This window comes from Gobius niger (genome assembly GCF_951799975.1).
Source record: "Gobius niger genome assembly, chromosome: 8".
NCBI lineage: Eukaryota > Metazoa > Chordata > Actinopteri > Gobiiformes > Gobiidae > Gobius > Gobius niger.
In genome coordinates, this window is record NC_136859.1 from 10914913 (window position 1) to 10941558 (window position 26646).

The window sequence follows — 26646 nt, forward strand, 5'->3', positions numbered from 1 at the left end:
TGTGTTTGTGAGGATCTAGCTAAGCACTGCCTCTGAGGCTGGGGCAGAGAAAAGTGGGCACGGAGCGGCGTGTTTTGGGGCACTGACAGCCCGGTTGAGAATTTCGCCTGCCTTTGAAGAACCCGGCCTCACTCCAACAATAATGATCAGCAGCAGCCGCGAGAACCGACTTTGAATTGTTTCACGAAGGAGCCGTCCTCGTCCGGGACTGCGAGCTCACTATAAGTTCACTGCCTCCAGGTAAAGGTTCAAAGCGGCAACTTTTCTTTCAAGTGTTGTTTAGAGTCAGACTGACCGGGAAAATGCAGCACAGACATGTCACACACGCTACTTTACTTTGTACTATTAATCTAAACAGTCCAAATGCTGTAGAAAACAAGAGCGTGTTTCACTCATCTTAATAATTGATGTACAGATGCAGCTTGTTGTGTGTGAGTCGTGTAAAAAGGCATGAATGTGTCGGTTTCAAAGCGGTACTAGCTTGTTCTCATATTTGCAGCGCCGTCGCCCCCTCCCGCTGGACTCCCCAGGTCCACTCAGCCCCACGTCATTTTCCCTCCTCCCTCGACGAGCAGCAGCCTTTTAGGAGGGACTCTTTCTGCACCGAGGAGTCAAACACAGCGCCGGGAAAATGTCTGGCAGCGAGGATGACAGGGAGGACTACGGGGCCGCCGAGGAGCACTCCCTTGTCCGCGGTAAGCTCGGTTTACTGACTCCGGTCCGTGACTGCGGGTCCGGCTCCCTTCGCAGAGCTAATGTTCACGTTAGCCGGAGCTAGCCTGTCCGTCACTCGCCATGATAGATTAGTTACCGAACTTGGCCACCAACTGTGCGGGGTTTTAGCGCCGCTACGTCGCCGCTTCCCCGCGCTGACAGAGCACGTGCGTGTGTTTGTGACAGCGGGAGTTGTCAAAGTTTCAAAGGCGGACAACGGCAAAGTTTGACCCGCGGTTTGTTGTGGCCGCGCGGTGTGTACGTCCACGCACGCTCGCCACGCGCACTGCTCCCCGCGTGCACGCCAGCCTCGCGCGCACGCTCCTCTCGTGCACGCTCCCCTCGTGCACAGCTCTCCTCCTCGCGTGCACGGCTGTTTGTTAAGTCGTGCCAGCCAGCGCGCGGTCAGCTCCTCTGTCTCTGAAATGATTGTGTTGTTGTTGTTGTTGTTGTTGCGCGCGCAGATGAGGACGAGCCCGAGGATGTCGCGTCCGAACCGGAGGAAGTGCCCAAGTCCAAGAAAAAGAAAAAGGCCAAGAAGAGCAGCCGCGAGAGCAGGAGCAGCAAAAGACAAAGACCCGTCAGAGAGGTACACGTGCTTAGACCCAATGGTGCATCATCATAATAACAACAATGGTGTGAAGACAGACACGTTTATGAGGTCAGAAGGTCAAGAAATGTCACATCTGAGAACACGTATCACACTTGAGAACATGTATCACACCTGAGAACATGTATCACATCTGAGAACACGTATCACATCTGAGAACACGTATCAAACCTGAGAACATGTATCAAACCTGAGAACACGTATCACATGATCTGAGAACATGTATCACATCTGAGAACATGTATCACACCTGAGAACACGTATCACACCTGAGAACACGTATCACACCTGAGAACATGTATCAAACCTGAGAACACGTATCACATGATCTGAGAACATGTATCACACCTGAGAACATGTATCACACCTGAGAACATGTATCACACCTGAGAACACGTATCACATCTGAGAACATGTATGACACCTGAGAACACGTATCACATCTGAGAACATGTATCACACCTGAGAACACGTATCACATCTGAGAACATGTATCACACCTGAGAACACGTATCACATCTGAGAACATGTATCACATCTGAGAACACGTATCACACCTGAGAACATGTATCACACCTGAGAACACGTATCACATCTGAGAACATGTATCACATCTGAGAACACGTATCACACCTGAGAACACGTATCACATCTGAGAACATGTATCACATCTGAGAACACGTATCACATCTGAGAACACGTATCACATCTGAGAACACGTATCACACCTGAGAACACGTATCACACCTGAGAACATGTATCACATCTGAGAACACGTATCAAACCTGAGAACACGTATCACACCTGAGAACATGTATCACATCTGAGAACACGTATCACACCTGAGAACACGTATCACACCTGAGAACATGTATCAAACCTGAGAACATGTATCACATCTGAGAACACGTATCACATCTGAGAACATGTATCACACCTGAGAACACGTATCACACCTGAGAACACGTATCACACCTGAGAACATGTATCACACCTGAGAACATGTATCACATCTGAGAACATGTATCACATCTGAGAACATGTATCACGCCTGAGAACACGTAACACATCTGAGAACATGTAACACATCTGAGAACATGTAGAGAACACGTATCACATCTGAGAACATGTATCACACCTGAGAACATGTATCACACCTGAGAACATGTATCACACCTGAGAACATGTATCACATCTGAGAACATGTATCACATCTGAGAACATGATGTATCACATCTGAGAACACGTATCACACCTGAGAACATGTATCACATCTGAGAACATGATGTATCACATCTGAGAACACGTATCACACCTGAGAACACGTATCACACCTGAGAACATGTATCACACCTGAGAACATGTATCACATCTGAGAACATGTATCACATCTGAGAACATGTATCACATCTGAGAACATGTATCACATCTGAGAACACGTATCACATCTGAGAACACGTATCACACCTGAGAACACGTATCACACCTGAGAACATGTATCACATCTGAGAACATGTATCACATCTGAGAACAAGTATCACATCTGAGAACATGTATCACATCTGAGAACATGTATCACATCTGAGAACATGTATCACACCTGAGAACATGTATCACACCTGAGAACATGTATCACATCTGAGAACATGTATCACACCTGAGAACATGTATCACACCTGAGAACATGTATCACATCTGAGAACATGTATCACATCTGAGAACATGTAGAGAACACGTATCACATCTGAGAACATGTATCACACCTGAGAACATGTATCACATCTGAGAACATGTATCACATCTGAGAACACGTATCACATCTGAGAACACGTATCACACCTGAGAACACGTATCACACCTGAGAACACGTATCACATCTGAGAACATGTATCACACCTGAGAACATGTATCACATCTGAGAACATGTATCACATCTGAGAACACGTATCACATCTGAGAACACGTATCACACCTGAGAACACGTATCACACCTGAGAACACGTATCACACCTGAGAACATGTATCACATCTGAGAACATGTATCACATCTGAGAACATGTATCACACCTGAGAACATGTATCACATCTGAGAACATGTAGAGAACATGTATCACACCTGAGAACACGTATCACACCTGAGAACATGTATCACACCTGAGAACACGTATCACACCTGAGAACATGTATCACACCTGAGAAGCAGGGAAGGGCCTGGTCTTACTTGTATGGAAGACCATTTAGTAACACCAGGAAGCCTAGAGAATGTAGTGAGTGAGTGGTCGATAGATTCCGTCAGTCTACCCCAGGGCAGCTGTGGCTACAATAGGAGCTTACCACCACCAAGTATGGAGTGAATGAATTATACAAATTATAATTATAATTATACATATAAAACCGATGCATTATTATCATACTTATCCACTGGTATAGAGCTCCACAGTCCCACCCACTCCCGGGCACGTGTCGGGGTCTGACACAAAAAATCCCTTGTATTTTTAGCACTGACTTTTTGAAAAAGTCAATTATTAAGAGTTTAACATCACGACGCCGGCTAACCAGCTATGTGCTAACTACCAACACGCGAGTATTTTACAAGCAAGATACAAACAATGCTTGAAAATACGACAAAATTACTTGTATAATTTTGCAGTTTAGCGACAAAAACACAACAAACGTGTGACAAAAAGTGACGAAAACAAGGCGAAAAAGCCAAAGAAAAGCAACAAAAACGTGCCAGAAAACCGACAATAGTACGACAAAAATGTGGTGAACACAAGTCAAATAAAGCAACAAAAAAAACAATGAAAACATGACACAAAGCGGGATGAAAAGAGACAAACATACAACAAAAATATGAGATAAGAGGTTAATGCTGCTCACACAAGTTCTGCTACTTCTGCTTACAATCTTCAATGTTCATTTAACTATGTCAGAAAGACCGTTATTTTTCATTCACCTTTGATTCATTTTGATTTCCATTCATGGCCGCAGATACAGTAACCTCTAAACCTCGGCTTGAACAACACATGACTGCTTTCTACTCCAATACCATGGGAAAAAAGTTTACTCCAGACCAGATTTGACTGTAGATCTGACCATTAAGATGCCCATGTCCAACATATAGCCATAGGTTAGATCATAGATACAAGTCACCACAGTGTTTATAATTTCCTTACATTGTTTGAGACTCCAGAGCCGAATTGTCCAAAGTAATACAGTAGCAAAGAACTAATAATATGACGTGAACTTTCCTTGGTACATGTGTAGTACTTATGCAAACCCTTAGTTTATCTCTTCTCCTGAACTGTTTGTGTGCCCAGGAGCTGGCAATCAGCTCCCCAGAGCCGCTGATGGAAGTGGAGGCAGCGGACAGAGATGCAGATGAAAGCATCGTGCGGTCGGAAAGTGAGGGAAGCGATTACGCGCCGGGTAAGAAAAAGAAGAAGCGGTCGAGCACGGCCAAAGAGAAGAAGAAGAGCTCCGCTGCGGAGAAAGGAGGGTCCTCGAAAAGCAAACGCAAAGAGCCCGAACCAGAGGAGGAAGAGGACGATGATGATGACTGCCAGGTATATAGACTCTAATGTACTTCATATATATATGTTATAACGTGCTTGACAGTGAACTTGCTTCTAATTCCTGTGTAAAAACATCTAAACACACAGCCCAAAAGCTCTACCCAACTCCTGGAGACCTGGGGCATGAAAGATATCGACCACGTCTTTACTCAGGAAGACTACAGCTCACTCACCAACTACAAAGCCTTCAGCCAGTTTGTCAGGTATTTACAGTTGAGCCGTTGTAATATTAAATGAATCATGTATCACTGAAGTTAATTAATACAAAATCAAATGTGTTTTTGTTTTTTTTAGGCCCTTAATCGCTGCTAAAAACCCTAAAATCGCAGTGTCGAAGATGATGACGTTAATGATGGCCAAGTGGAGAGAATTTAGCACCAACAATCCACTAAAGGTATACGTGTGTGTTAGTATTTTTGGAACCGGTTTTGTAAAATGTAGCCTTGGTGGATCCTGATGATTATCGCAGATGTTTGAATGGTTTATGCTGCTGTCGTAGGGCTGCGCTACTGCCAACGCCGCGCTCGCTGCTGCCAACGTGGCCGCGGCGGTGGAGAACATGGTGGCGACAGACGGAGGGCCTGAGAACGGCTCGGCTTCTTCCCCCGCCTCTGCCCCGGCGCCTGCCCCCGCCCCTGCGCCCGCCCCCCCTCTGCGCAAAGCCAAGACCAAAGAAGGCAAAGGTACGTCGGCTGCGGACGAGAAATGAGACCGAAATAGGGTTTTGTATTGCACTTATATAAATGACCAGTTTAGAGTATTTCCTGAACAGTTAGTACCCTATAGATAATTAACTAATCACCATACTTAATTAGATTGCACCACATTATGTTATTATTATGACTGTCTTTCAGGCCCGAATGCAAGAAAGAAGTCCAAGTCAAAGACCCCAGCGAAGCCCAAACCCAAAAAGGTGGCGCCACTCAAAATAAAACTGGGAGGTCTTAACAGCAAAAGGAAACGCTCCTCTGTACGTCCATTTTATTTTATTTTTTTATTTAATACATGAATTCCAGCACCTTTAAAGTGTTCTGACTTTATTTTTAGAGCGACGAAGACGAGCCAGATGCCGACAGTGACTTCGACGACGGCACATTCTCCGTTTCCGATGGCTCCAGTCGCAGCAGCCGTGCCAAGAAGAAGTCCAAGAACGCCAAGAAGAAGAAGAAAGGTTTGCACCAGAGATGAGACGCTCGTGGCTGATCTCTTGAGCGAATCTGTAACTGTGTTTTGTCGCTTTAGTGGAAACAGAAGAAGGGGATGGCTACGAGACGGATCACCAGGACTACTGCGAGGTGTGCCAACAGGGAGGAGAGATCATCCTGTGTGACACCTGCCCCCGAGCCTACCACATGGTGTGCCTGGACCCCGACATGGAGAAGGCTCCTGAGGGCAAGTGGAGCTGCCCACACTGTGTGAGTACTTCTGTCCTCCTCTGGCCCCTAGAAGTCCATCACTAAATGTTCAAAAATCAGTGAGCTACTCAGTGGAAGGGGTCTCCAGACCTCTGTTTTGGCTGCTATTTGGAATTAAAGGGACTATACAGAGTTTAAAAATGATAAAGTTATGTATTTTTCCTCGCCCTACATGTTCCAGCCATGTTCTAATGTGTAGAATGAGCCCAGACATGTTCACCATAACTGCCTCTAAAATCCTGCACTGTCACTCAAAAAGTTGTTACTTCGAGTCAGAATTGCCGTCATGCAAGAGCTTAATATAGAAGGTGCAGTTACATGTATGACCTGAGGTGGCAGTAGTGAGCATAAAATGGCCAACTTGCATCTAGCCCCTTTAACAGGGAAAATACTGCATTACCAAAAACAAGTTGCCACAATAAAGGGTCACACACTCTAATATGTTGTTGGACCTTTAGCTTTGGTCAAAAACACACATTTGCTGTGGAATTATTTCAATGACCTTCTGCAATGTCAAAAGATCCAGTGTTGCTTTCATTTTGCATCAAGATCTTGTATTGATGATGGGAGAGTGTGACCACTGCACAAAGCCTTCTCCTGCACATCCCATAGATTCTCAATGGGGTTAAGACCTGGACTCTGTGGCCGATCCATGTGTGAAAATTACGTTTCGTACTCCCTGAGCCACTCTTCACAATGGGACCCGATGAATCCTCCTATTTCATCTTGGAATATGATAATGCCATCAAGGAAGAAGAAATCCATTGATGAAATAACCTGGTCATTCATACAGTACAGTGTGAGCCTAGACCTGAACCCCAGATCAGAACAGTTAGTTAAATCCAGGTGGTGATGTTTTTTTATGGTCAGGGAGCGAAAAAAAAAATGTATTAAATGAATGTTGCTTTTTTGTTTCCCCATTGCAACTCTGTGTTTTTGTATCCTGTTTATTTACCCCTCGCTGGTCCCTTCCCTCTTTTCCTCCACATACAAACACGCACACACGCGCGGCCTCCTTTCCCGCCGCCGTCAAATCCCCCCCTCCGCCCCCGTTTTCCTTTGACTCTGTTCCGCATACCTTTGCTCCTGTCCGCCCCCTCCTCTCCCCCCTCTGAACACTGTGTCACTGTGCTGCAGGAGAAGGAGGGGATCCAGTGGGAGGCCCGGGACGATCTCTCCGAGGTGGAGGGCGAGGACGATGAGGGGCAGGAGGATGGAGCGGAGGAGGAAGACGACCTCCACATCGAGTACTGCCGCATGTGCAAAGACGGCGGCGAGCTGCTTTGCTGCGACACCTGCCCCTCCTCCTACCACATCCACTGCCTCAACCCCCCGCTGCCCGAGATCCCCAACGGAGAGTGGATCTGCCCCCGCTGCAAGGTCAGGCCACACATCAGGCCGTCCTAGTGCTGAACATCCAACGTTTTATTCAGATGTGCAGTGGGTTCAGAAAGTTTCAGACCTCTTTATTATTCTATTATTTTTATGTAGCAGTCTGATACAAAAGGAATACATTTATTTCATACTGGTAAAGGTTCTAGCAATCCACCATATTTACTGTGTTTATTTATTCTTTTCTCAGTGTGCAGCGCTGAAGGGCAAAGTCCAGAAGGTTATAATTTGGCGTTGGGGCGAGCCTCCGCCCCCCACGCCTGTCCCGCGCCCGGCTGACCTGCCTGCGGATTCACCTGACCCCCCTCCTCTGGTCGGCCGCAGGGAGAGGGAGTTTTTCGTCAAATGGTGTAATCTGTCATACTGGCACTGCTCCTGGGTGCAAGAGCTGCAGGTAAAGTCACCGCAGAGATTGGACTCCATTAATAGGGGATATTTTGATCATAAATACATTTAAAGACAAAATAGAGGAATAGGTGACATCTTTAGTACAAAAAAAAACTGTGCCACCATAGCCTCAGCAGAAACCTGTGGAAAATGCATATAGTGACTCTTCTGTTTTTGTCTTAGCTGGAGCTGAACTGCCAGGTCATGTTTCGGAACTACCAGAGGAAGACCGACATGGACGAGCCTCCCATCGTGGACTTTGGCGCCGAAGATGACAACAAGAGCACCAAGCGAAAGAACAAGGACCCTCTGTACGTGCGCATGGAGGAGGAGTTCAGCCGCTTCGGGGTCAAGATGGAGTGGCTCATGATCCACCGCATCCTCAATCACAGGTAACACACTCTCTGCGTTTGGAGTGTGTTAGGGGGAACAGTGGCTCAGTTTGATCCCTACTCCTACAAGTCCATGCATTCCTCCTTAGCGTTTATTGCACCCATCTGTGATACTGTTTTTCCTTCAGTGTTGATAAGAAAAACAACGTGCACTACCTGATCAAATGGAGAGATTTGCCCTGCGACCAGTCGACTTGGGAGAGCGAGGACATGGACATCCCGGATTTCGACACCTTCAAACAAACTTACTGGAATCACCGGTAACGGAGCCGTGAAGCATTTTACATGTTGTTGTTTTGATTGTGAACTCACACGCGTTCTTCTCCAGGGAGCTGATAATGGGTGAGGAGGGCAGGCCCGTTAAGAAGCTGAAGAAACAGATCAAAGTGAAGAAAGCCGAGAGGCCGCCTGCAAATCCAGTGGTCGATGTATGTGTTACAATGTTCCCTTTTTCATCCATACTGAAGAGAAACTGATTAGTTAGTCAGAAGGCTATGTATTTAGGACTATTTGCTTATATTATAATTAAGTTAAGTGCTGGAATCATGGAAGTACGTCATTATTTTCCTCCTTTTTCTCGCCAGCCCACTATAAAGTTCGACCGCCAGCCCGAGTACTTGGACAGCACTGGGGGCACTCTTCACCCGTACCAGCTGGAGGGGCTAAACTGGCTCAGGTTTTCATGGGCTCAGGCGACGGACACCATCCTGGCCGACGAGATGGGGCTCGGGAAGACGGTGCAGACTGCTGTGTTTCTCTACTCGCTCTACAAGGAGGTGAGATTTGAAATGCGCTCAAGAGCAAGCGGGTATAATGATATGCTAATGTGAATCCACACGTAATATCTACATGGTCTTCCACAGGGACACTCGAAAGGTCCCTTCTTGGTCAGCGCCCCACTGTCAACCATCATTAACTGGGAACGAGAGTTCGAGATGTGGGCTCCAGACATGTATGTGGTGACGTATGTTGGCGACAAAGACAGCAGAGCGGTCATCCGAGAAAACGAGTTCTCCTTTGAGGGAAACGCCATCAGAGGCGGCAAAAAGGCGTCCAAAATGAAGGTTAGAAACAATACCCTCTAAAACCAAAATTACTTTAAAAGCCCTTGAATTAAAACAATGTATGCTGATTTTTAGTAGGTTTGGATTGTTTTCAAATCACTGAACAATCGAAGTTTTACCACGCTTTAACCTACCCCCTTTCCAGTTTGATCCAAATCTAAGACCTAAAACCTACTAAACTCATTTAAGCTTCTTCCTTGTTCTTGTTATCATGTTTTTAATGCCTTATCACATGTTCATAGGCCTGTCACGATAACAAATTTGAAGTTCGATATATTGAGGCAGGAAAGTATCGCGATAAACGATATTATTGAGTCTAACGATACTCGATACTGTCAACTCTCAGGCATAAAAATGACAGTAAACCTTTGTTCTAAAAGTGTATCATCATATCCTAAAATACCACACAAGCTGCAATAAACATGAAATGTAATGTAGCTCAATTTGCTTCTGTTAGAAATCAAAGTTTTACAAGAAAAAATAGGGGGAAATGCAAATAAATGTACAGACGATAAATATCGAGCCCAAAAATGTATCGTTATTTGTTGAACGATAAGTCGATGTAGTAATTATCGTGACAGACCTACGTGTTCATTGCTCTTGGGTCATGTTTTTTCTCACATATTTATCACATGTTTGTTGCTTTTTTGTGCGATAAAGCCACAAAATGTAACCAAAACATGTCAAAAAAGCAACAAAAGAAAGTAGATTAGTTTTGCAGGGTCTGAGTTTACCGTGGCCTATAGGCTGTAAGCTCCAGTTCAGAAGCTTTTTGATTTGGGGGAACTGGAGAAAATGCACTGGGGTGGGGGTTGAGAGGTTCATTAGAGTAAACGTACCTGTAGGCCACTGTTCTCTTGGTAAATTTGACCGCGCACAAAGAGAGAAAAGTCCAATACTTCAAATACACTTGGAACAGCTGTGGCTTATAGACCAGTGCGGCCTTTTCACCTTCGTATTAGTTTACATAGGTCAAGTCAAGATAAAACGATTTACTACACAGACACGGTGCAGTGTTGACTTGTTGCAAAAGAACATTTTACACAAATCAATCTACTAAACACTAGACCAGGGGTCACCAACCTTATTTCAGCTGAGGGCTACTTTAAGAGCATTAAGTTGTTCGAGGGCTACCAGTTAAAAACAAATCCTAAAGACTTAAATGTACACTGTTCACTTATAGGATATTGACCCCATATTATATTAAAATAGCTTTATTTTAAACTCATACTGAGTCACAAGAACCGAAATAACTGTAATTTTAAGAATTAGATTCAAGAAAATGAAGTGTTATACACTTTAGAAAAAGTCCCAAGGGCTACTGGACATGCCCCAAAGGGCCCCTGGGTGCCCGCGGGCACCACGTTGGTGACCCCTGCACTAGACAATGGATCGATCTGTGGCAAAAAGAGGCAAAAGTGGGCGGGGCGGAATAAGATGAATGGCCAATGTCAAAAATCTGTATACATTTTGTTGGTGCGGCTTATATTTAGGTGCGCTCAATAGTCTGGACATTACGGTAATCCTTCTTGCTCCATTGGCAACAAGAATCTACTCCAAATCAGCACAAATCCCGATATTTCAAGCACTTTTAGGTCATTTTATTGAAGACAAGATTCATTTCCTGTGAATACTGTTTATTGCATGCACGTTTTTTTAATTGTGAACTTCTCACCTAACAGAAAGACTCCCAAGTGAAGTTTCACGTGCTCCTGACGTCATACGAGTTAATTACCATTGATCAGGCTGTGCTGGGTTCGATTGAATGGGCCTGTCTGGTCGTGGATGAGGCGCACAGACTGAAAAACAACCAGTCCAAGGTAAAATCAATGTCTTTGTGCAATCGCTGCCTCAATTAACATCAGCCCAATTACTCAGCTCCATTTCCTTCTATGTCTTTCTTGCAGTTTTTCCGAGTGTTGAACAATTACCCTCTCCAACACAAGCTGCTGCTGACCGGGACTCCCCTGCAGAACAACTTAGAGGAGCTTTTCCATTTGCTCAACTTTCTGACTCCAGTGAGATTCAAGTGAGTGGTTTTCCCTCATCGATAACTCTCTCGTAGTCTCCCACATTCACGTCAAGTGTTTAATTTATTTACAGCAACCTGGAAGGGTTCTTGGAGGAGTTTGCGGACATCGCCAAGGAGGACCAGATTAAGAAGCTGCACGACATGCTGGGCCCGCACATGCTGCGCAGGCTGAAGGCCGACGTCTTCAAACACATGCCGTCCAAAACTGAGCTGATCGTTCGAGTCGAGCTCAGTCCTATGCAGAAGTAAGAACGCAAAACAGGAAGCGAGTGGCGGTGACGCTGCAGGGTCTGACAGAAGAGCAGGGAGGCGGTTTTTAACCCCTTTTACCCACAGAGTGCATTTTTTTCCAGTTCGGCTTTACCCAAATCTAAAAGCTTCCCAACTGGAGAGCAACAGTGCAATGCCTCATTTGAAAGCTAAGCCCTATAAAAGTGATCGTAACTTTTTTGTCACATTTTTGTGTCACTTTTTAGTGGCTCTTTTGTTGTGTTTTTGCCACTTTTCCGTCTCTGTTTTGTTGTGTTTTCGTCACGTATTCGCATCACAGTTTGGGGCTTTTTGTTGCTTTTTCATCGCCTTTTTTCATTGTTTTTTTGTCATGTTTTTGTCACTTTTTTGGGGATTTTTCCTTCACCTTTTTTTCATCACTTTTTTGTGGCTTTTCTGTCAGGTTATTGTCGTTTTTTGTCACTCTTGTCACATTTTTGTTGCATTTTCATCCTCGTTTTTGTCGCTACTTTGATGCTTTTTTTTCCTGATTAGTTAAGATTTGGCTGAAGCCAAACTGGAGAAAATGTGCGCTGTTCAGCCGGGGGTTAAATGTTTAAAGTTTTTTTAATGCTTTTGAAAATATGACGTATTTATCAGTTGCATATTTATCATCTTATTTCAGTGAAGCAGCAATTTTAATGAAGAAATGTTGGGCAGAAAAGTTATTTTTATTTAAATGTTTAAGCTGCTGACAGGAAGTGACATAGATGAAGGTAACGTTCCAGAGCAGTTTGACTCAGTCATTTCCCCTTGACTAACATGGTTGGCACGGCAACAGTTTAAAGTTGTTTACCTTCTTCTATGTCACTTCCTGTCAGTTTCCAATAAGGAAGTGAAACTATAAACATCACAAAAATGGCCAAACTAAACAAAGTTAGGAACAATCTTTAGCAAAATCTTAAGTATAATTGTGTCATATGCACTTTAAAGACACAAATACATCATTATTACCTTGTTTTTTAACTAAACAAGTGCCTTTTTTGTTTTCTCTTCCTGTTTAGAAAATACTACAAGTTTATTCTGACTCGTAACTTTGAGGCCCTCAACACTCGCGGAGGAGGGAACCAAGTGTCTCTCCTCAACGTTGTGATGGATCTCAAAAAATGCTGCAACCATCCCTACCTCTTTCCTGCTGCTGCTATGGTAAGTATCCCCGTCTGTGCGTGTACGTATTGATGTAACATCTTCTGGCTGTTGATCTTTGAAAACTCTTTGCAGGAGGCGCCTAAACTCCCAAACGGCATGTACGAAGGAAATGCTCTGACCAAGGCCTCGGGGAAACTGCTGCTGCTTCTGAAAATGATGAGGAAACTGAAGGAGGGCGGACACAGGGTGCTGGTCTTTTCCCAGATGACCAAAATGCTGGACTTGTTGGAAGACTTCCTTGAAAATGAAGGCTATAAATATGAGCGGATTGATGGAGGAGTCAATGGAAACATGAGACAAGAGGCCATTGATCGCTTTAACGGTGAGACAGGGGTTAGATGGGGACAGGTGTTACTTTGATATGCTTCATAAAGTGTGTGCTAACGTGAGTCTCGTCCCTCAGCGCCCGGTGCTTTGCAGTTTGCGTTTCTTCTCTCCACTCGAGCGGGAGGTTTGGGAATCAACTTGGCCTCCGCAGACACTGTCATCATCTACGACTCGGACTGGAACCCTCACAATGACATTCAGGTCTGTCACTCGGCTTTGTCATGGAAATGTGACGTTCTCATGGCTTAAACATAAAGATAAGCTCTCACCAAAAAAAGGTTCAGGGTTTCCGCGGGGCATTAAAAATCAAGACCTTAAAGGGATATTTCAGGATTTTTGCGCCTCATTTCCTACTTATCCAGAGTGTTGTTGATTTCTGGAGATGTTTTTTTTTTTTTATTCATGCAGCCCTTATATTTGAAGAGTTTAGTGGTGCTAGGCTAGTGCATGTCTATGGTAACTAGTAGCCTGCATTAAAAACAGTCTGACCCAAGCACAGTGCACCTGTGGCAAATCACTTATAACACCAGACTACCCATATAAATGCCTGTATTGACTGAATAATTTTTGAAATAGAACCATTTTGCATTTAAAATAACTTATAATTGAGCAGCATCAGCTTCCTGGTTGTAAGCTACACAGCGGCGGAGTGATCTGCTAGCTTACCAGATCTACAGTAGTTTGTTTACCTGCGGCCGGCATTACTACATGTGGAAGTCACAAAGGAGCTTTCTACAAATCAGATATGGCAACGTTTGGAGGACTACCCAATGATTTTGAAGAGGTTTTTCATGCAGGCTACTAGTTACCATAGACATGCGCTAGCCTAGCACTAGCCTAGCACCACTGAACTCTTCAAATATAAGGACTGCATGAATTAAAAAAAAAAAATCTCCATTAATCAACAACACTCTGGATGACTAGGAACTGCCCTATGTCAAAAATCCTGAAGTATCCCTTTAAATTTCACTAAAAAGCATTCATTTGGATTAAAATATACATTTCTTAGAAAATTATGACATTGTTCAACAATTTTTAATGTATAAAAATTATGCTGTTAAACATTTACCGTTGCACTTTTGGCTGAAATTTACCAGATTTGTTTGCTCAAAGGTTGTCCATTTTGTTCTCTTTCCTCTGTTGGGGGACATTTTTTGCAAGTCTTAAATGAAATATGCGTTGATTATTTCTGCGTTTGTGGGATTAAATTATAGTATTTAGGCACTAAAATGGCTTTGCCTCTGCCTGTATAAACCCTGTTTTTCAAGTCACTATTTGACCTTGTTCTGGTTTGTGGAATATTGTCAAATTTGCTGATTGTGATGGTCCCAAACTCAATGCACAGTGTTTTTTCATGATGATTATGGTTATTAACATGTTATTCTTTCTGCTTGTTTCCTGCAGGCTTTCAGCAGAGCTCATCGTATCGGACAGAACAAGAAGGTGATGATTTATCGCTTCGTGACCAAAGCGTCTGTGGAGGAGAGAATCACACAGGTCTGTGAAAAGGATCCATTTCCTCAGTAAAGTAAATCCTGCTTAGGCCTGTCATGATAACAGAATTGGATGTTTGATATATTGAGGGAGGAAAATATTGCCATAAGCGATCTTATTGACGACCTTCTCCATTGTGAGATCAATAAAGTCCTATCTTCTCTTTTCATGTCACAGAAAGGAACTCCATAAGCATAAAAATGACTAGTTTTGCCCAATCTTCAAATATTCCATTAAAATTGTGTTATTACATTAGTAAAATGCGGGGAAAATACAAATACATGTACAGACGATAAATATTGAGCTCAAAATGTATTGTTTATCTTTATCTTTATAACAGCTCTAATCCTACTTCCTGTTTACACTTGCGCCGGCTTTTTTCAGGTGGCTAAAAAGAAGATGATGCTCACCCATCTCGTGGTCAGACCAGGCATGGGCACCAAGACGGGCTCCATGTCCAAGCAGGAGCTGGACGATATCCTGAAGTTTGGCACAGAAGAGCTGTTCAAGGATGAATTAGGAGAGGGTCAGTGATGTTACATAAAACCAGATCCACCGCTGTAGCTACAATTAGGCCCATTAAGATCACATAACCCTTTATTTTACCCTTTATTTCTGTTTTAGATATTCCTTGTCTGCTCTCAAAAGTAAAACCTCTTAATAAGCCATGGAGTTTTCAAAAGTGTTTTAGTTTTATCGTCTTCATGCCTCTGCGATTGACAACCGTCTCCATGGAGACTCAAGGGAAAGGGGCGGAGTTAAATGGTCCGCTCAGAGCAGAGTGAGAGAAAGGCACGGGAGCAGACCGGAGGAAAGGGGGAAACTCTGTTTTAGCGAAGCAAAACTCCACCGCGTCCTCTTAAAACACAACACGCTTTTGTGAGGCAGCAGAGATCGTCAGAAAGTCGCTGCTTCTCCGCTGGTGTCATTTCACTACGGAGCGTCTAAATCGATTTTACGATTTAGCCATTTTCCAAATCGCCTGTTTTTAAAAGCATGAATTAATTGAATTCATTTGATTTATTGCCCAGCCCTACTTTAACCTCATTCTTCACTTTCGTTACACATTTATAACTTTCCAATTCTTAACAGGGATGACTTTATAAGTGTGTTTCACAGCTTGCAGGGTCACTTTTTAGGACCATCGTCACAGGAATGCTAGAAAACGAGCCTTCATGAAATTCATACAAATGCTTTGTAATTAGATGCACAGTATCTTTTCCACAATTATCTTACAGTAGAGCAGGAGAACAAAACCAATTTTGTTCCAATGTCACCAAAAAACCTAACCCAAGACATAAGGGCCTTTATGTCTTAACATGGTTTTAATAATATTATTTTTTAGTATTTTATTTTTAGATATAGGGTTGCACAATTGTTCTTCTTGTATCTGCTTAAGATTTCACAGTAAAATAATGTAAAATATTCTGGACTGTCGCGTTAGGAGACAACAAGGAGGACGACAGCAGCGTGATCCACTACGACGACAAGGCCATCGACCGCCTGTTGGACCGGAACCAGGACGCCACCGACGACACCGAGCTGCAGAGCATGAACGAGTACCTCAGCTCCTTCAAAGTGGCGCAGTACGTGGTCAAAGACGAGGAGGACGAGGTGAGCGCCCGACAGAGAACTTCATCATCACACTCCTATACCCTGTCCGTAAACGCCTTTGTTTGGTCTCAGGAGGAGGAGGTGGAGAGAGAAGTGATCAAACAGGAGGAGAGCGTGGACCCCGACTATTGGGAGAAGCTGCTCCGGCATCACTACGAGCAGCAGCAGGAGGATCTGGCCCGGAACCTGGGCAAAGGCAAACGAACGCGAAAGCCGGTCAACTACAACGACGGTTCCCAAGAGGACCGAGGTATACGCCAGGGTACAGAGCATATACCACATCTATCTATTACTCTGTGTTTGCGTGTCTGTGCGTGCGCTGAAATAGGGCTGCACAATTTTACAACCACGTCTATTTCTGCCGCGTCCAGGACCATAGTATTTGATAGAAATCTGAAACATGAACAGCTAAACCCATGCTTTTCAGTAATGAGCCTTAAACATGCTTTATAGATTGTACATGTAATACAAACCCATGTTCTTTGCTTTAGATACTGAGTCTTTGTGATTAGCATAACAGCGACCTCGCCGTTCACGTTTCCAATTTGTTTAATTGTGCAGCCCTAGTTGAAAATATAAATGCATGAAATGTTATTAACATAGTTTTGTTTCCCTGCTTCTTGGAACACTAGTTATCTCAGGTAAATAATTTCCTTTGTCTAATGTACTGTCTGTCTGTGATCTTACAAGTAATCGTTTTAATCTGTAATCTGTATTTGTGAAATGTTGTTTTTTTTACATTTAATTGGGGTCATTTAGAAACATGTGCATGCAAATGTGTTTAAGAGTAGCATATTTTCAATGAGTTTTTGATTTAATTTGAATTAATATATATTTTTAGTTTAATCTTGCTGTAAGTCTCTCTCTCACGTCTGTTTGTGCCCTGTGTAGACTGGCAGGAGGATCAGTCGGACAATCAGTCTGACTACTCTGTGGCCTCAGAGGAAGGAGACGAGGACTTCGACGAACGCACTGAAGGTAATGCCCTCTCTGCTCAGAGCTGTTCTTTTTAACCTGCATGAAGTTCCACATAAACAGACACAAACATGGGCGAGAGGTGGGCGATATCGCAAAGCTATGTATACACTTAGCGTCTAGTTCACTGGAGTTTAATTCACGATGCATGTTCAGTACACTCGCTTTCTTTCTTTTCCATACAGAGATTTGTTCTTACCTGAGCTTGGACAAGTTGATACAAACCTGTCTGGTCTTTGTGCCCGTGGAAGAGCGTGGTCGCTTCTAACTTCACCCCGTTTGGAGCTATAGGAACATACTGGGAGAGGCCAAATGCTAACAACATCTTTGGTCTTTTTGCGTGGCTGAGCGCATGCACAAAGACCAGACAGGTACACATGAACTTGTCTAAGCTCAGGTAAGAACATATCTCAGTATGGAAAAATGGTGGCCTGTTCCTGTAAGAGATATTTGAGTAAATGCTTCCTCTGTGATTGGGTAAATCTGCCTGTCACTCACTCTGCGCATGACGGAGACAGCCGACCAATAAGAGGAGTGGGTTTGTATGTGTTGTGATTAGAGAGACTTATAGCACAAATAATCCACATCCAATTGGTAAGAGTAAGATTTTAACCCCCAACTAACATGATGCATGTGCACTAACACGCTTTGCCCTTCACAGATGTAAACTCAGGGTCAGATGACAGCTATGATATCCACAGGGACATCGTCTTCATCACGTCAGGGAAGAGCACCTGTGGGTGCTTGATTTGCTTTGCACGCAGGCAGGACAGGAAAAAGAGGAAAGAGAAGAAAAGGCAGCGAAAAGAAAAGAAAAAGCAAAAGATGTTAAAGAAAAAATTAAAAAAGATGTGGAAGATGAAAAACAAGGCATAAATTCTCTTTATTTTCCTTTAAACTGTTCATGCACCATGTATGCACTTTATTTGCTCATCTTTGTTCAATCAAATGGTTCATTATGTTGTTTTAAATGACCAAAGTTCCACATTTTCAGCATGACTTTATTCCATATGTACTATGTTCTTCATTCATTCTGGACTTTTATAGCTGTTCATTCAAAGCATTAAATTATGAATCGCACGAATTGGTTTACATTTGTACTTGTGAGCTCATTGGTTGAGAAGGTTATATTTGGTTTGAGACTTTGAGAAGAAGCTGCAGTGCAGGGAGGTCCTGGTGAGCTGTAAGTCGAGCACAGACACTTCACAATGGGACAACACTTTTATCATGTGTTGTTTTTTATTTGATTAGTAACACTGGCTGTTTCTCTCCTCAGCGAACGCCCGCAGACCGAGCCGCAAAGGGCTGCGCAACGATCGGGACAAACCTCTGCCTCCGCTTCTGGCCCGCGTTGGGGGAAATATTGAGGTAAGTGTGGACATTAAGAACCACAAAGCAGTATTGAGATGTATTGTCTGTATAATGTGGCCTTATTTACCTCATGATGCACTTCAGGTGTTGGGCTTTAATGCGCGGCAGAGGAAGGCGTTCCTGAATGCGGTGATGCGATACGGGATGCCTCCACAAGACGCGTTCACAAACCAGTGGCTCGTCAGGGACCTCCGAGGGAAGTCAGAGAAAGAATTCAAGTGAGTCACATTTCCAACATTCGCGGCCACTTGGATTGCAATTACATTTTAGGGGCAATTATTCTCAAAACGTCACATACTGAACAGTGTAATATTGAAAGTGTGGGCTCAGGGATTAGCGTTTGTCCCCAAAAAACTTAATGTTTATGTCTGAGCTTTGGATGCTAGTGAGTAAAACTGTAAATCAACTGTATAAATAAATAGATGACTGTTTTTCCAGGGCCTACGTGTCTCTGTTCATGCGTCACTTGTGCGAGCCCGGGGCCGATGGAGCCGAGACCTTCGCAGACGGCGTCCCGCGAGAGGGTCTTTCCAGGCAGCATGTACTCACCCGCATCGGAGTCATGTCTCTCATAAGGAAGAAGGTTTGACATCACTTTGAGACGCTTTGTGGGCATTAATAAAGTATAAAGTTACTGAGATAAGGAAGAAAGTGAAGAGGGGATTCCTTTTTTGGATATTTTGGTACTTCACAGATCAAAACATTTACACTTTGTAATCTTGATGCTTTGTCTCTTGTGTATTCTGTGTGTATTCCATTTCCAAATCATTTGACAACATTTTCAATTATTTATTAGATCTAGTTAACCTCTTAACCCCTGCAGCAGTACTAAGTAACTCATGCCCCTAGAGGCCATAAGCGCCACTGCAGGTGTCGTAGCATGTTACGGGTTTTTACTTTAATTGTCGAGGGGAGCAAATACTTCACTGACAGAAAAGACAAAGGGAGAGAAGGATGTCGTATATCCATATACTGTATATATTTTTTTTCACTCAAACTTGGCTCTAAATACTGTTTAAGTGGTGCTAGCCCGCAGTGCCCGTTAGCCTGTTAGCTTCTTCTTCACGATTCCACCCAAATCTAAAAGCTTCTGGACTGGAGCATAGTGTAATGCCCCATTTGAAAGCTAAGGCCTACAAAACTGATCCTAACTTTTTTGTCATGTTTCGTCACATTTTTGTCACTTTTTGTCACTCTTTTGTCCCTTTTTTATTCCATTATTGTTGCTTTTCTGGCACGTTTGTGACACTCTTTCATTGTGTCTTTGTAGCTTTATTTGCTGCGTCTTCATCCACGTTTTCGTTGCTATATTGGCTTTTAGATGTAGGTAAAGCCAAACTGGAGAAAATGTGCTCGGTTCAGGTGGGAGTTAAGAGGTTAATCAGATGAGTTACTTCATAGTCTTTCATACTTAATGACCTCAGACCATCAGAAACATACGCTGCAGACTAAACCTACACAATACTGACCAAGCTGCCGTGTGCAAAGATGTAAACGTGTTTTTTTTGTAACTGAACAGGTGCAGGAGTTTGAGCATGTGAACGGACAGTGGTCGATGCCGTGGATGGCAGAGCTGGAGGAGAACAAACGAGCGGCGGCTTTAGCGTCCGGTGAAGACCCCAAGACCCCGTCGTCCGGTACCCCCGCGGACACTCAGCCCAACACCCCCATCCCAGGTAAAGTCCGTGCAATACACAACATGCAGGAAGGAGAGGAGAATGGTTATAAAACGCCGGTGTTTCTTTTGCAGAGGACTTGTCTAAAGCGGATGAGAAGGATGACATTAAGAAGGAAGGAGAGGAAGGGAAAGTGAACAAGAAGTCTGATGATCAGGATGTAAGTTTACCTTTTTAATGAGCATATAACAAAACAACTGGACAAAACCTCACAAAGCGTTAGAGGCGGGAAAAAATAATATCGTAATATTTGCTCTCAGATCATCGAAATCCCAGATGAGTCTGACAAATCCTCCCCGAGCGACAGGAAGGACGGTGAAGAAGAGGCTGCTGGAGCGAAGGATGAGAAGGAAAAGGAGACGGCAGGGAGTGAAGCGAAGGACAGAGAAGAGGACGGAGATAAAGAACAGAAGCCTCTGAGCTCTGCCGACAAGGAACCGGGTTCAGAGGTGAAGTCCGAGGAGCTCAAGGCAGATCCAGAGGGGAACAAAGGTGAGATTACTAGAACTAAGTTTGCGATAAGTCTGTATCCTCTGTGTGTCCTTAAAGGCCCTATAAATATGTGCATGTCTAACTAATTTATCTAGTACTAATTCTGGATATCAAAATATTATAAAACCACCAGCAGAGGGCGCAGGTTCGGGCTCTCCTGCACATTGGCTGTTAATCTAAAGTAATTGAGCTTTGACATAATGAGAAGAAGGCTGGCTGAACTTTAAAAACATAAAAGCCTGGGCAAACAATGTGTGAATGAAACAAACTCTTTATTTTTATATGAGGACATAAATGAAAGTATATTTTGCATAAATACAGTGCTTCCCCTTTGTTTTCTGGCCACATGTCAATTTTAGCTTGACTATTTACAGTATGGAAATACACACCGGTACATTACATTTCCCCATATCTACATGTAACATTTTGCAGTTGTGAGTTTTCAGTAGTGACCTTTGACCGAATAAGTCGATGTCCGTTTGCATTAAAACAGAAGGAGCCAAAATCTAAATCGCTTTACTTCTCTGAGACTAAATAAGACAGCACTCACTTCAGCGAACAGCTTTACCTAAAGCAGCTGCTAGATTTGGCTTAGCTTATTTATTTATTAGGTTCACTTGGGCGGCAAAAGTCACAGATAGATGAAGCAGCATAATATTCTCAAAGGGAGTGGGCGAAAGATAACTTTAGTAAATAAATAAATGCCGGTGTTATTGGGCTTTAATGTTCATTTTATTGCCTTGTGTGTGCTCTCAAACTTTCTCATGCTGTACTACCTGCCTCTGTTTATCTGTGAGTGATCCACAAAACAAACAGGACCCCATGGTCGATGAGTTGCGCGTAAATCATGGACTGGATTGTTATAAACCGCAGACTGAGTTGTGCAGCCAAAGTATTTCAGAAAACACGGGGGGGATTTCTTATAATACATGAGTGGATGGATTAGCAGAACGGATTTGGTAAAGGTGCTTGTTTAAAGATTGGTGATTAACGCTGCTTAATAAAAGGCAATTGTCAGGGCGGGGGTGTAGCTGCCAGGCAAATGATTACACTTAAGCATTTCAGAGATAAATCACAATGCAGTTTCATATTAAAATATCAAAACGGTTAATGTAAATACAAAATGGCGTATTATGTATACATCAAATTGTCCTTGTCTGTTCTTCAGCTGAGGAGTCAAAAGAAGAGAAGATGGATACAAGTTCAAATGCAGACGACAAAAAAGGTATTTTCCACACATTGGGAATGAACTACAGATTCCATCATTCTAAGTTACAGAGCACTGACAGTTTTTATTACAGAGCAAAAAGAGGAGAAGGAAGCCTTAAAAAGTGAGGATTCTGACAAACTGCAGAACGGGGAAAACGCCAAAGACGGAGTCGCCACAACACCTGCGGTCAATATCAGCGAAGAGAAGAAGAAAGCCACCAAGCAGAGGTTTATGTTCAACATCGCAGACGGAGGATTCACAGGTGCTTAAAGAACCAATTACTAAAACGATTTGCTCCTGCAAACGCTCTCTCACTGTTTCACCACTCTGTGTCCAGAGCTGCACTCGCTGTGGCAGAACGAGGAGCGCGCTGCCACCGTCACCAAGAAGACCTTTGAGATTTGGCACCGTCGCCATGACTACTGGCTCTTGGCTGGCATCATACAGTATCCTTTACATCGGGCCCTTTTACTCCCATTAATCCAGTTAAGTAAACATAATGTCCATAAAAACAAAAGCCGCTTGTTGTGACGCTTGACTCCAGCGCTCCCAGACACGGCTACGCTCGGTGGCAGGACGTCCAGAACGACGTGAGGTACGCCATCTTGAATGAACCCTTTAAAGGTGAAATGAGCCGAGGGAACTTTCTGGAGATCAAGAACAAGTTTCTGGCGCGGCGTTTTAAGGTAGAGTGTCGCATACTTCGAGCCTTTGTGTGTTGTGTCTCAGTTTCTCATGGTGGTTGTGTTGTTGCACTGCAGTTATTGGAACAGGCGCTGGTCATCGAGGAGCAGCTTCGCCGAGCGGCCTACCTGAACATGACCGAGGACCCAGCCCACCCCTCCATGGCCCTGAACACTCGCTTCAGTGAAGTGGAGTGTTTGGCCGAGTCTCATCAGCATCTCAGCAAAGAGTCCATGTCCGGAAACAAGCCGGCTAACGCAGTGCTTCACAAAGGTACCACACAAAGCGTCTCAATGATCAGTGACTGTGATTATAAGACGCCTATAGTTAGTGATGAATCCTCTGCAAACGAGCTGGATCAATGTGCGTCCTTTGAGTCGAGAGACTGCGCTCGTTCTCGCGCTCCGTGGGTCGTATTTGATACCAAGCCAGGGTTGGAATTAGTGCATTAAACATGAGGTATAGAAATGCTAATGTTGATGAACAATTGGTCCACCCTCTCTGCCACTAATCTTATCATGATTCTAAATTGATGCAAAGACCGAATATGGGTCATTGCTTTGAAAAAGGAGACAGATTGAATAAAGTTATTTGCTGCTGTATTGCTGTATACATGTTATGTTCTCACTCTTTTGTTCCTAAAATACCTGCAGTTGTTTGCCTGTGTTCGGTTTTTAGTCAGGGCTTTACTCTGTAGAGAAGGGCAGGTGTGGATAACCTCTATCAGGCTTCAAAAGGATGTGTCTGTGATCTCTCCGTCTTTTATTGTTCTTGAGCAAACAATTAGCTCATAGGTGCAGAGGGCCATGTGTGTTGAACAGCTCACAGCAGTAAAAAAAAAGTCATGCACAGCTGAACCAGCTAATCAAAATAATATGAAGAGGAACTTATACATGCCTTTCAGTCATCATTGAATCAATGGTTGATCAATGGTTGACAGTTGCTTACCGGTAGCATGCTAACATCGTGAGCAGCTTAATCACTGACTCAGACTGAGACTCTGTTGACATGACAAACTGTAAAAATCACAGAGAAAGGTTTTCTGTTTCCTCTTTGATGTGTTAATTGTGTAATGTTAAGTCTGAGGAAGAAAGCGGTCAGATCTTTAGTTAAACCTGCTGTAGCTCAACAGACAGCACTGCTATGTCTGTGCCACATTTGCCACATAAACATGCGTCTCTGGGGCTGTGTTTTAACTGCTATCTTCTTGAGCAATGATTACGAGAACATAAAAATGCCACAGTTAATCAGTTTTTCATCCTGAGTAGAGATATTGTTATATGTTGTTGTACTGCATAATTCTACTTCAGTATTCAAAATGGCGCCTGGAACTATGCGTGATGTCATTGGAAACGTATGTATACAGCGTGCAGCATCCTGAATTCTCATTTCTGTTCATTTGGTGTTCTTTTATTTCTTTTTATTTCTTTTATTATTTTGGGATGTTTTGTCCTCTCATGTCTCTGCCATAGAGCTACAAAAATGGAACATGTAAAATGCTATTTAAGTAATGTAAGGATAAACGAATCGAATATGAATGTCTATGAATATAAGATGTAAATAATGTGTATATATATATATGTATATATGATTTAATGTAAATAAATACATTTAAAAAAAAAAAAAAAAAAAAAAAAAAAAGCAGCATCCTGAATATTGAGAAGGCCAGAACTGATGGTTAAATTACTTTTATTTGTCCTTATGATGCTACATGTTAGCATCATGCAAATGCTAACGCTAGCTAGCATTGCTATGACTGCCGTTTTTTCGTATCTGCTGTGAGAAAATATCAATATAGACCCGATTTACACTTGACTTTATTCGTATGTGATAAATATGTTCATATTCCACCAGAAAATGGCTAAAAAGAGTAAAAAATTGTGTTTCCCAAAAGATTCTATTTTCCCCCTCGGCGACGCCACGCCCCTTCTATGACGAGATGCCGTCTGTATCTATACCGCAGCATCTAAATAGAGCTAAACTTTATTATAAAAAGCACTGTTTAAAGGAGAGTCCTCCAAAAGATACTCGACACTCTCACATCATTAACCGTCTCGTCTCCTTGTTTTCAGTTCTCAAACAGCTGGAGGAGCTGCTCAGTGACATGAAGGCGGACGTCACGCGCCTCCCGGCAACCATCGCCAGGATACCGCCCGTCGCCGTGAGGCTGCAAATGTCCGAACGCAACATCTTGAGCCGGTTAGCGAGCCGCGGCTCGGAGGTGACGAGCCAAAGCCAGGCCCAGAACGCGCAGGCGATGCAGGTGCCGCGCTGAAGCAACTCTCCTACTGGACAGACCTCAGCGGGTTTTTTCAGGCCTCTCCTTCATCACTTTCTCCAGCAGCAGAGTCCAATATCAGGTCAGTCCTCGCGCAGCAGCACCCGTCGAACTGAGGAGTCGCCGCGGGGGGAGCAGCGGATCACTGTCAGGACTAAAGCCGTACGCACCAAAGAGGTTTCAGAGGCTCCGCCCACACCGCATTCTGATTCTCATTTACCGGACCTCACGATTTTTTCGAAAACTCCCGTGTACGGCGTTGGACAGGACTTGATTTTTTTTTAGCCACACAAACTCACTGGAGCTGAGCTTCTTTTACAGCAGGGTCAACTTTTACGTGTAACTATGTACAATGACGCTAAAGAGGCTTGAAGTAAGACGAACGCAGCATGTTTTTGGAGTTTACTGGATTTAAAATGTGGAACAACAAATTCATCTTTCATTCAAGGTCCTTGTATTTCATGTGCATTTTGTGTAGATGTGTTTGCTGAGAGAGTGTGAAAGTTTCTCCCATTCAAAGCTTGTTTTGCGTTACAGAAAGACAAGTAGAGGTGAGTAATACGGCGGGGGAAAAGTCTTTCTAAATCATATCATAACCGTTCCCTTTAGTAGCTTTATTTTGCCTTTAAGAGGAAAAGTGGAAACTATCTTTACCCCGACATTTACCTCAACATTCCTAAATATTATGACCATACGGTTTCTCCTAAAACTCTTCCTCAACAACAAACGCTACAGACTGAAATTCAACTTTAAGAAGAAGAAATGATGGCAATCTTTTATTTAATTTGTTATTTTCTGTTGTTTTATTGTAATTATTGTTTCATCATTGCTGTTCGTTTACAGATCCCAATAAATGGTCATCATTTTTACATGTTTTTTCCCCCCGCTTTGATAATTGAATGAATAAGCTCATTATTAACAACTACTTGAACAACTTTATCAGTACTTTTTTTGTTTGGAAGTAGTGATAAGAAAGAGGCAACAGAGAAATGGAGACGAACAACAACTCTGCTGTTATTTGCATCTTCAACTGTCATTATTTACATGCAGATAGTGATACACGGAAAACATGAGTAGATACCGCCACAGCAAACAAATTAGAGCGAGAGAGGGAGACAGGAACAGGCACATTTTCTTTTGTAGATACAGTCCTCGGGCAATTAACAAAATGGTTGCAAATTACTGGGTGGGAGGGATGTTCGGGTCGGTGAAGAAGTCGTCCGATTTCTTATCACAATCCGGTGTAAAAACTTTAAACTTCTGCTCGCTGTGCCTTTTGTGAGGTTTTTTTTGCAAAGCTTGGACAGAGTAATTATAGTTTTTATTGTTGTACTTGAAGGTAGAGCGTTAGAGCGTCACCTCTGACATCAATAACCGGGAGACGAGATCCATCCCTCACTTCCTGTAGATCTTTGCAGCTGAGTCCCAGAGCAGAGCGAACATGTCGTGCAGGTGAGTGTGCTTTAAAGTTCATACTTACGTTCGTCTGTGTGGGTTCAAGCCTTCTCCAGCATCGCTTACCTTT

The 26646-nt window shown here is 43.4% G+C and overlaps 2 protein-coding genes across 3 annotated transcripts in view; both read left to right on the forward strand.

Annotated features, from left to right (window-relative positions):
- On the forward strand, nt 1-25917 carry chd4b (chromodomain helicase DNA binding protein 4b). Of its 2 annotated transcripts, none has more exons than XM_079561282.1 (40): nt 1-240; nt 500-695; nt 1179-1303; nt 4645-4890; nt 4987-5102; nt 5194-5293; nt 5399-5582; nt 5754-5869; nt 5947-6070; nt 6142-6314; nt 7452-7694; nt 7897-8100; nt 8277-8485; nt 8614-8745; nt 8814-8913; nt 9070-9261; nt 9349-9549; nt 11232-11369; nt 11457-11578; nt 11653-11826; nt 12856-12997; nt 13073-13322; nt 13404-13528; nt 14732-14824; nt 15206-15347; nt 16266-16435; nt 16508-16697; nt 17327-17413; nt 18687-18778; nt 18866-18999; nt 19220-19364; nt 20301-20457; nt 20532-20617; nt 20718-20949; nt 22118-22174; nt 22251-22421; nt 22497-22605; nt 22713-22845; nt 22921-23116; nt 24916-25917. In XM_079561282.1, the coding sequence occupies exons 2-40, from the start codon at nt 632-634 to the stop codon at nt 25116-25118; spliced, it is 5877 nt and encodes a 1958-aa protein (XP_079417408.1). In that variant the 5' UTR covers nt 1-240; nt 500-631; the 3' UTR covers nt 25119-25917. The 2 variants fall into 2 exon arrangements, with proteins under 2 accessions (XP_079417408.1, XP_079417409.1); XM_079561283.1 differs by having other exon boundaries at nt 16508-16685.
- Nucleotides 18217-26646, forward strand: part of rbp5 (retinol binding protein 1a, cellular) — a 44359-nt gene continuing 35929 nt past the window's right edge. The window contains exon 1 of the mRNA XM_079561387.1: nt 18217-18220. The gene's annotated coding sequence lies outside the window, so the exon portion shown is untranslated. The remainder of the gene's footprint in view (nt 18221-26646) is intronic.